The sequence below is a fragment of the Astatotilapia calliptera genome, chromosome 3, assembly GCF_964374335.1.
Source record: "Astatotilapia calliptera chromosome 3, fAstCal68.1, whole genome shotgun sequence".
Classification (NCBI taxonomy): Eukaryota; Metazoa; Chordata; class Actinopteri; order Cichliformes; family Cichlidae; genus Astatotilapia; species Astatotilapia calliptera.
The window spans coordinates 77,081,860-77,093,100 of NC_137424.1; the positions used below are offsets into that span (position 1 = coordinate 77,081,860).

The 11,241-nt window shown below is 47.0% G+C and overlaps 1 protein-coding gene across 1 annotated transcript; it reads right to left on the bottom strand.

Annotated features, from left to right (window-relative positions):
• Positions 1–3,751: 3,751 nt before the first annotated feature.
• On the bottom strand, positions 3,752–6,040 carry LOC113017753 (nuclear factor 7, brain-like). The gene has a single exon (XM_026160865.2). It carries the CDS (start codon positions 5,584–5,586, stop codon positions 4,201–4,203), a length of 1,386 nt encoding a protein of 461 aa, XP_026016650.2. The 5' UTR covers positions 5,587–6,040; the 3' UTR covers positions 3,752–4,200.
• Positions 6,041–11,241: the final 5,201 nt, after the last annotated feature.

The following is an 11,241-nucleotide window of genomic DNA, read 5'->3' on the forward strand; positions in this document are numbered from 1 at the left end:
TTTGTGTGATGGTTTCTTGTTCCTGTTTTATTGTGAAGGTCTGCGTCTCATGTGAGTGTGAGTGTATGTGTGTTCAGTTTTACCTCTGTCTCGTCTTGTTGATTATTCCCAGCTGTGTCCCCCACCTGTGTGTAATCTCCCTGTGTTTCTCTGTGTGCATTTAAGTCGCGTCTTCTGTGTTTGTAGTTGCTGGTCTGTCTGTGTTTCCACCCTGCTTCATCTGTGTGTTTCCCTGCAGTCAACCATCATCTGTTTCCGCCCGCTCTCATTAATGTCCAGGTTCGTGTTCTGTAGTTAGTTTATTCCCAGTTTAGTTTAGTTTAGTTTGTCCATTTCCTTTTTGTGTTTAATAAACCACCCTCACACCTGTACAAGTGCCTGCGTTTGGATCCTCCATTATTTTCCACACGGCTCATCTCACTCGCCGTGACAGTACGGACCAGCCAGATATGGATCCAGCAGCATTCAGCCCAACTAGGGAGCTTCAGGAGGCCGTTATCGACTCTGCTTCTAAATTAATCAACCAGTGGTTAGAGCATGAGGGAGAAGCGTCTCTTTACACTGTGGAAGCCAACCTACCACACCTTATTTCCAGTTACCCCTGGTTATTGGACTCACTGCATCCGCTCGTACAGAATTTTGTTCTTCACGAGCTTCACCTTCACCCGCCGCTACCGCTTGCCCACTCGCTTCAATGGAGGACGTGCCGTCCGACCGGCCAGACGAAGAATTACCCGGTCCGTCGGAGCCGTCTCTGAGACGAAAGCGACGTTCGCGCCGCCGGCGTGGCACCCCACAGCCGGATGTAGGGACATGTAAGCAGTCAGCTGTGGTGAGTGAAAGGGACAGTTTTTATGCTGCGTCAGACTCTGTGACTGTGTTTTCTGGAGCTATTTTTTGTGTGTCTTCTGAATATAACAATAATTTTTCCGTCTCACCCATGGCCACTGCTCCAAAGACTGCCTTTGCCGAGCCCACATTCAGGGTTAATGACTGTGTTCACGCTGTTGTTTCTAAACCTGAAGTTACTGACTCAAGCACCACGAGTTTAGGGAATGACTATGTTAGGGGAGCCTTTTACGTCTGCCTCGGTTCCTTCAGGTAAAGCAATAAACTTCCCCGAAACAGTTTTTCCTGACCATATCCCCCCATCCACACCTTCACCACAAGTTAATGTGGGGCCTGTAACACAGTTAGCAGTACAGTTATCAGTTCAGCCAGCTGCCATCAGTTCAGCCAGCTGCCATCAGTTCAGCCAGCTGCCCTCAGTTCAGCCAGCTGCCCTCAGTTCAGCCAGCTGCCCTCAGTTCAGCCAGCTGCCCTCAGTTCAGCCAGCTGCCCTCAGTTCAGCCAGCTGCCCTCAGTTCAGCCAGCTGCCCTCAGTTCAGCCAGCTGCCCTCAGTTCAGCCAGCTGCCCTCAGTTCAGCCAGCTGCCCTCAGTTCAGCCAGCTGCCCAGCTGCCCTCAGTTCAGCCAGCTGCCCAGCTGCCCTCAGTTCAGCCAGCTGCCCTCAGTTCAGCCAGCTGCCCAGCTGCCCTCAGTTCAGCCAGCTGCCCAGCTGCCCTCAGTTCAGCCAGCCACTCCACCACCTGTTACAACTTCGCCACCTGTAGCTCAGTTGCCACCAGTTCAGCAGCCTACCCACTCGTTCATTCAGCCACCATCCTCACTGTCTCATTCTAAGCAGGGAACACACTTCACCACAACATCTGCTGGTTCTCTTAAGCTGGCCATGTCAGAGACAGTTGCTCCCTCTAGGGTCTCCCCAGAGGCTCGGTGTACCCCTAGAGGTCAAGACGCCAGTGCCAGCAGCCTCACCGGAGAACTCACCAGAACAGTCTCAGCTCTCAGCACCCCCTGAGAGTTCAAGTGAGTTCACCCGTCTGCCTCCGTCCTCTGCTGAGTGCATTGGGGAACACTTTCAGCCCTCTGAGGACTGCATCCCACTGTTGCTGCCTGAGTCTAGCCACTGTGCTGCTCAGTCCCAGCCAGTGTCCACACTGGCAGAGGTCTCCGTGCCTGCTGTTTCAGTGTCTGTTTCCACTGGAGGGCCAGAGGGGCCCGTCCAGTCTCAAGCCATGTTAGCTGGTGGTTCAGGTGAACCCAGCCAGTGTCCTGCCTCGTCTGCTGGAGGGCCCGAGTCGCCCGTCCAGCTTCAAGCCGAATCAGCTGGTGGGTCCGAGGAGCCCACCCAGCACCACACCTCATCTGCTGGGGGTCCTGGAGGACCCAGCAAGCACATCCTCACGTCTGCTGACGGTCCGGGGAGGTTTGTTCAGCCACCACCTGGTGAATCATCCCCTGTGACTTCTACACCGTTGCCTGCATCCGCATCACCTCCTGCAGCATCACCGCCTGCAGCATCACCACTGTCAGGTTCCGCAGCCGTCCCGCTGCCGTCAGTTCCAGCCTCTGTGCCTTCATCCACGCCTGGTCCAGCCTCTGTGCCTTCATCCACGCCTGGTCCAGCCTCTGTGCCTTCATCCACGCCTGGTCCAGCTTCAGCTCCTTCATCCACGCCTGGTCCAGCTTCAGCTCCTTCATCCACGCCTGGTCCAGCTTCAGCTCCGCCTTCGTCTGGTCCAGCTTCAGCTCCGCCTTCGTCTGGTCCAGCTTCAGCTCTGCCTTCGTCTGGTCCAGCTTCAGCTCCTTCATCCACGCCTGGTCCAGCTTCAGCTCCTTCATCCACGCCTGGTCCAGCTTCAGCTCCTTCATCCACGCCTGGTCCAGCTTTAGCTCTGCCTCCGTCTGGTCCGCCTCCGTCTGGTCCGCCTCCGCCTCCGCCTTCGCCTTCGTCTGGTCCTGCCTCGTCTGGTCCTGCGGTTGCCACACCGTCGTCAGAGCTAGCTCGACTGGTTCCGCCTCGCCTCTGCCGGCCGTTTTCCGGGCCTCTAAGTTGGCGTCGTGGCCTTCGGGGACGGCCTCCGGAAAGGGTTCGTCGCCGCCGCTGGCATCGCGGCTGACCTCCGGACCTCCTCAGTGACCACCACTGCCTTCCAAGTGGTCGGCCTCCTGACTGGTTTTGCCTGCGCCGCCGCCGTTGTTGTGTGCACGGCCGGCCTCCAGAACTGTCTTGGTCTTAGTGTTGTCGACCCCCTGTACTTTTTTTTTTTTTTTTTTTTTTTTTTCCAGACTCTTGTTGAGCTCTGATTTGGTTTTGTTTTTGATCTGTTTTCTTGTGTTCTTGAACTGTTCTTGTGTATTTGGACTCTTGTGGTCCTTGTTTTTTGTTTCGGTGCTGAGTAAATGCTGAGTAAACACTGACAAAGCACTGATTGTATCTCTTCTACTTTATCAACGCAGTATCTAAAAACTTTGCACCATAGTGGTTAAAATCTCATTCTAATAAGAGTTAAAAGCGCATTTGGTTATTAGGTTTATAGGATTATTGAATTATGGTTAACGGTTGGTAGGATTTTTTTTTTTTTTTTTTTTTTTTTCTCAAACATTATCTGCCCCCCCCCCCCCCCCCCTCCCCCAACAAATATTTTCTAGACACGCCGCTGGATAAATGAAACAAATTGACAAACAGCAGCATTTTGTGGCTCTTCACACATGTTCATTATATTCTGATGATCCTGGATGGAGACAAACTACAGATAAGTGTGTTCAGCCCAACTAGTTTATCTCATTACAGCAGTTTGATGTTTCTCTTTGAATCCCCCTGAAGATCCTGACAGTGAAGCACGTACATAATACTGCAGCCTTTCAACTCTGAGCTTATTTAGTTCTATTAATACACTGAAATCTCATTTGTGTCATGAAGAAAGTCTTTAATCAAACAGAATTCAAAGATCAGAAACATTTCATATATGGAGTTAAACATGAATCATTGTTTCAACAACATATTTATTGTTGTCATAAACAGACAAGAAGACAACAACAAACTGCTCCTCCCATTCAACACATGTCAGTCCATATCCCAGCAAACTAAATCATCTCCATTTACACATCAAATAGAAACATGAATCACTTGTAATGATTAGAAACTTGATAGAATTTCAAATCTAGTTTGGGGAGTCATTCAGTGAGAAACAGTGAAATGATTTTCCATGTGAAAAGGTGGACAGCAGAAACAGAAAGAAACAGTGAAACTAAAAGAGAAACAAAGAGCTTTGGAACAACGAGGCAGCAGGAGGACAGCTGCAGTTTAACAGCTTCAACTCACTGACAGGAAACAACATTAGAAACATCATCATCCTCAACTCATCTGCTGCACTGACACCTTCAACGGCAACACCTTCACTGTATCATTAGTGCGAATGTATGGAAACAACCTGTGAGTGAAAGTGTGTGTGAAGGTGTGTATGTGTGTGTTAGTATCAGGATCAGAGAACGACAGCTTTCCTCTGTTCCAGTCCAGATTCACTCTGATCCTCTGGAGCTTCTGCTGGAATGAGAGATGAGTGTGAGGAGGTGATTGTGAGATTTTGTAGTATTCATTATCAAACAACCCTATTCTCCAAATTCCAGACAGTTTGTTTCCCTTTCTCTGCCCAGACTCTGCTAACACACCCAGTACCCACAATGTACTGTCTCCAACATCAACATCCCAACTGTGAGTCCCTGAGTTAAAGCCCTCAGAGCCCAGGACAGCTCTGTAAAAATCAATCCTCTCTGGATTATCAGGAAGCTGCTGCTTCTCTCCTCCTTCAGTCACACTGGTCAGATCTTCAGACAGGATGAGGTTTGGATTTGCAGTGTTTGGGTCCAGAATGAGAGGAGTGTAGGAGACCATGTCCTTCATGTTGTTCCAGATGTTGAAGGTCAGGTTGCCCAGGTGTTTGGCCTGGTCTATCAGAGCTCCTGAGGGCAGCTGTGGATCATCCAGCAGGGGGCAGCGCTGGACTCTTTCCACTGCAGCCTTTAAGTTGTGCAGGAATGAGACGTCTTCAGCTCTCAGCTCCTCCTCTGTGGCTCTGACTGTGTCTGAAAGAGCTGCTATCTCTCTGCTCAGAGCCTCCATCTTCTCCTTCATCATCCCACTCTTCTGCTCCTCTTCCTCCCTCAGAGCAGCCAGCCTGGCCTCCTCTTCCTCTGCTAGAAACTGGTGAAGCTTCTTAAACTGCTCCTTAATCTGCCTCTCTGTGTGTCGGGCCTGGACCTTAATGTGTTCTGCTGTTTGATCAAACTTCACTTGAACTTCTTCACAAACCTTTAACTTCTTCTTTAAGGGCTCCAGAGTTTCCTGAAGTACCTCCTTGTGTTGTTGTGCAGCTTCATCGATGGGTCTGAATCTGTGATTGGTGTGTTTTTCTGAGGCACAGCAGACGACACACACTGGCTGCTGATGGTCCAGACAGAAGAGTTTGAGTTTCTCATATTGCAGACTGCAGAGAGCCTCTGAAGCTCTCTGATCTCTCTCCTGTAAGAACGACTCACACAGGTTCTTTAATGCCAGATTTAAAGGTGGATCATCCCTTGAAGATCTTCTCTTACAAACTGGACACTCATGTGTTGGTCTCTCTCTCCACCATATCTTCAGACAGTCTTTACAGAAGCTGTGGCTACATGACAGAATAACAGGATCTCTGAAGACCTCCTTACAGACCGGACAGCAGAGATCCTCCTCTGATCTGGAAGCCATTGAGTCTGTGAGTGAAGCTGAAAACAGCAGACAGGAAGTACAGTCAGTCCTGGCTCCCCTCCCTCCTCTACCACCTTCACTGAAACTTCCTTTGAGTCGTGTTTTTGCTCAAACTCACATTCAGTGTGTGGAGCGTCAGCAGCTTGAAGCAGCAGTGTTGGAGTTTTCCACTTTTCTCTCCTGTAGCTGGACTCACTCAGAGGAAGCTGCTAGTTTAGTTCTCAGTTATAACAACCAATGTTCCTGTAACTCAGGGTGTGTTTCAGTCCAAAGTTCAGACATCAGCCTGCCAGAAGCTGTAAAAGTTAATGATAAACAGCTTTTATATCATGTCCCTTTCACAGGTCAGTGCATGAAAGCAGTGACGGAGCTGTTTATGGTCTTTTACACTTTTCCAATGAGGAAGCTGCTAGTTTGGTCTGAGCTCAGTCTGATCGTCTGTGCGTCGCTCTTTACTGAGGACGAAGAACTTCCTGTTTCCTGGTTTGTCACATTTGAGTGACGTGAGGGGAGGAGAAAATGTTGCTGTTTGACTTTTAACTAAGGTGTGTTTCAATCCTTCCTGCAGCGCAAAAGCTGTAAAACAGTTTTTGTGTCTTTTCACCTCCACAGGTCACAACATGAAACCTGTTGTGAAGTTTATAAAATAAAGTGTCACTCGGTGGTGCAGCTGTTTGTCAGCTTCTATTTTAGACTTTGTTCTGGTTCTTGTTCAGGTTCCCAGCAGTGGGAGTGTAATGCAGTCACACACACACAGGTGGTGTTAAGGTGGATTCACTTAGTTACAGACAGTGGTGTTATTTCTTGTAACTACGGGTGTGTTTCACTCCAAAGTTCAGACATTAACCTGCCAGAAGTTGTAAAAGTTACTGATAAAGAGCTTTTATCTCATTTCACATGGAGGTCAGAACATGAAACCTTTAGATAATTTTATAAAATAAAGTGTCACTCGGTGGTGCAGCTGTTTGTCAGCTCGTATTTTAGACTTTGTTCTGGTTCTTGTTCAGGTTCCCAGCAGTGGGAGTGTAATGCAGTCACACACACACAGGTGGTGTTAAGGTGGATTCACTTAGTTACAGACAGTGGTGTTATTTCCTGTAACTAAGGGTGTGTTTCACTCCAAAGTTCAGACATTAACCTGCCAGAAGTTGTAAAAGTTACTGATAAAGAGCTTTTATCTCATTTCACTTGCAGGTCACAGCATGAAAGCTGTGATGCAGCAGTTTGAGGAAAATTGCTGCTGATATAAAAAATTTTTTGTTCTTTTACAAAATATATAAAAGAGCATAAAGAAAAGAAATAAGTGTAAAGAGTGCAGCAAAATGCATGTTTTAGTGTGAGTTGGTTCATCTGATCTGGTTGTGTAAAAGTCACTGCATGACACTGAGTGTTACTTTTGTGTTATTGACACTCATCTCTGACTCAGAGAAACTATTTCTCCCCTGTGATGTTCACACAGTGGTGAGTTACATGTTTGTGGAATTTTCACTGTTTTATAGAAAAAAATTTCTCTTACTTTCTTTTTTCTGTTATTTACTAAAAAATCTTTCAAAGAAATAATGAATTCTCCACACGTGTTTGAAGGTTGCATGCAAATATCATGTGATGTAAAAGTCAAATAACTGCTGATGAAAACAAGGCCAGATGTTGAGCAGCTGTATTGCTGCATGACATCAGCCCACAGCAGCAGAGACCGTGGAGCCAACATGTGAGAAACAAAGCAACACGCTGAACATCTGAACCACAGCAGGAAGTGTGACTCTTTGTAGACCTGTGGACAGGAAACACACAGCAGGTCCTGATTAGTAACAGGGTCCAAATACAAACATGTGTTTATCAGCATCTGTATATATGAGCACACAGAGAGCTCAGCTGGACACACACTTCAGTCCTCCATCAAACACAACACACCTGCACAGCTGGACTGTGCTGCTCCACCAGCTGCAGCACAGTCCAGTCTTTACAGTCAGGGAGGGCTTTTAATTTGAAAGGCACCACACAGGAAGTTTCACAGGACCAGAAGAAGAACCAAAGGATGGTCTGTGATTTTAAGGTTACCACACACAGTCCTCTGAGAGCAGCGTGGCCTCCATCTTTGAAACACACCAAGTAAAACACACAAAACTCACTGTTTGATTATTGATTGATTGATTTTCAGAGGTAAGTAATTGAAGTTTATTTATTAAGCTCTTTTCACAGCGGTCACAAAGCGCTTCACACTCTGCTAGGCGACAGGAGGGGAGAAACATACACAAGCCCTCTCACGAAATCTGAGTTAATAAAGGGTTTTATTACAAACATTAAACCAAAAACCGACGGGGCTGTTCAACAGACCACCGGGGAAACAATTAACACACAATGAAAAGAACAGGCAAGAATAAAAACTAAGGGTTAACTAAGATAAGCTGGCGGCACACCAAATAAAAGCTAAGGGTTAACTAAGGTGAGCCAGCAAACACAAGACTCTTATAAAACTAAGGTCAGCTGAATATCAGAGGTTACAAACACAGTTCAAATCAAACACAAGACTCTAGTAAAACTAAGGTCAGCTGTATATCAGGTTTAACACAGCAAACAGGTTTAACAAACAACGTTCACATGCAAAGCAGACGAGGAGGCCACTGCATGTTCACTTCAGAGCAGCAGTTCCCCATAGTGTGAAGGCTCTTCAGCCTTTTATACTCCCAGGTGCAGACAATCAGCCAGTCAATTGGTCTTGGAGTGGTCATGGGATCTCCAGGCAGCCAATCGTCCGTGATCACACTGTGATCTGCATAAAAGAAGGCTGGCACAGGACTCCCAGCAGACAACAGAACAAGTCATACTCACAACCGGGAGAGGCTATCAGCTAGCACATTTTCTGATCCTTTTATATGCCGAATCTCCAAATTGTACTCTTGTAGCAGCAAGGCCCATCGCATGAGTCATCGATTGTGGTTAAACATTCGGCCAAGAAATACAAGTGGATTATGATCAGTGTACACTACAACGGGTAATGTGCCAGACCCCAAGTACACATGGAAGTGCTGAAGAGTTAGCAACAGGGCCAATGTCTCCTTTTCAATGACGGAGTAGTTTACCTGATGCTTGTTAAACTTGCGGGAGAAGTAACAAATGGGGTGGTCCAATCCCTGCAAGTCTTCTTGTAACAGTACTGCCCCAGCCCCAACAGCACTGGCATCAACCTCTAATTTGAATGGACGCGTCAAGTCGGGGGCATTTAACATGGGAGTGTGGCATAGGAGGGCTTTTGCACTTTCAAAGGCATCCTGACACTCATCAGACCATAGGAAATCAACCGTAGGGCTTAGCAGGTTGGTCAACAGCTGGACTATGGAGGAGAAGTTTTTACAGAAGTTCCTGTAATGACCCACCATTCCCAGTAATCTGCTCAACTCCCGCCGGGTGGTAGGCGTGGGATACTCCATAATCACTGCAACCTTGGCGTTAAGAGGTCCTGCCACCTTGGCGTTAAGAGGTCGCACCTGCCCGCGTCCCACCTCTCTGCCCAAATAAGTCACTGTGGCCTTAGCAAATTCATATTTAGCTAGATTGAGGGTTAAAGAAGCCTGAGCTAAACGGTAGAATACTTGGCGCAGAGTGTACAAATGGTCCAACCATGTTTTAGTGTATATAACCAGATCATATAGGTTAGCACTACAGTTGGAGAGGCCATAGAGGACCATATTCACCAATCTCTGGAATGTCGCGGGTGCATTACACATCCCAAATGCCATGACAGTGTACTGCAAAAAGGTGTCAGGCGTTACAAAAGCTGAAATGGTAGAAGCACGCTTGGTTAAGGGGACTTGCCAATAGCCTTTGAGAAGGTCTAATTTAGTCACGTATTGGGCGATTCCAATACTGTCCACGCAATCCTCAATTCTAGGGAGTGGGTAAGAGTCAGAGACAGTAACGGCATTTACTTTGCGGAAGTCAGTGATAAAACGAGGTGAACCATCTGGCTTCGCTTCTAGAAAGCATGGTGAGCTCCAGTGGCTCTGACTGGGCTCTGCCAAACCATGTTGTAGCAGGTACTCAGTTTCTTGCTTCATCAACAAACGTTTGGTGGGATTTACGCGATAATGGTGTTGTTTGATGGGCTTTGCATTTTGAACATCAATGTCATGTTTTAGCACTGTAGTCCGTGTTGGCACATCGCCAAATAAACAGGGATACTCATGGACCAAACTAGTTACGTCTTCTTGTTGCTCGGAAGACAGGTGATCAAGCTGACTCCGGAATGATTTTAACACTTCAGAGTTAAGCAAGCGGGGCTTAGAACAACTGGAGTAGTTCCTTTTTAAACCATCACCCTCGTCTGTGCTTTCTACCTCTGAGTGACTGAAGACAGCCACATGAGCACAGCTCCCAGTGGGTTTTGGTTGGGGTCGGGAGTGGTATAACTTTAACATGTTTATATGTCAAACACGGGTTTTGCGTCTTCGATTTGGTGTGTCGATTATGTAATCAGTTTCTCCTACTCTTTCGCGTACCTCATAAGGCCCCTCATACTTAGCAGAAAGAGATGATCCGGGGACAGGCAAGAGAACAAGTACTTCATCTCCTGTCTGGAATTGTCGTTTGACAGCAGCCTTATCATAAGTGCGTTTCATTTTTCCTTGTGAAACAGTGAGGTGCTGCTTAACCAGAGCATTAGCCTGACTCAAACGCTCACGGAAATCTTGCACATACTTGGTCACTCCCACTCTTGGGCTCCCTTCCTGGATCAAAAGTTCCTCTTTTATTGCTTTAAGTGGCCACGAGACGTGTGGCCAAACACTAGTTCAAAGGGACTGAACCCGAGTGACTCTTGGACGGCTTCGCGAGCAGCAAACAACACAAAGGGAATCCCTTCATCCCAATCCACTTTGGCCTCTAAGCAATACTTGCGGAGCATGGCTTTTAAGGTTTGATGCCACCGCTCTAAAGCTCCTTGGGATTCTGGGTGATAGGCAGAGGACACAACCTGTTTGATTTGTAGGCTTTTAGCTACTTGCTTGAATAATTTAGACTGAAAGTTAGAACCTTGATCTGTTTGGATGACTTTAGGCAGGCCGAATGTAGAAAAAAACTTAGTAAGGGCTCTCACAACTGACCTTGCTGTAATTTTGTGCAGTGGAATAGCCTCAGGGAAACGTGTAGCTGCACACATAATGGTGAGTAAATATTGGTTTCCTGACTTTGTTCTTGGTAGTGGACCTACGCAGTCTACTATGACGTGATCAAATGGTTGATCGACTACTGGGATGGGACATAATGGTGCAGGGGGTATAACCTGATTTGGTTTACCCACAAGTTGACACACATGGCAACTATGGCAGAAAGCTGCCACATCACATTTCATGCCAGGACAGAAGAAGTGTTTTAATAGTAACTGATACGTTTTTGTGATGCCTATGTCACCGTCCTGGGTCTCCTGACCCAGCGTTTTTAGTTCTTTGTGATTTTTGTATTATTGTACTTGTGTGTGATTTATTCTATGGCTTCTAGTTTTGATCCCTTGCCCTTCATGTCTCTCTGTGTCCCCTCTGTTCTGTGTAATTGTGTGTCTTTGCATGTTTGAGTTTCTTGTTTTCTGTCACTCTGCATTGTGCATTATGTTCTCATGGTTGGTCTTTTGTTACCCTCTCTAGTCTAGTCTCTTGTGTTCCC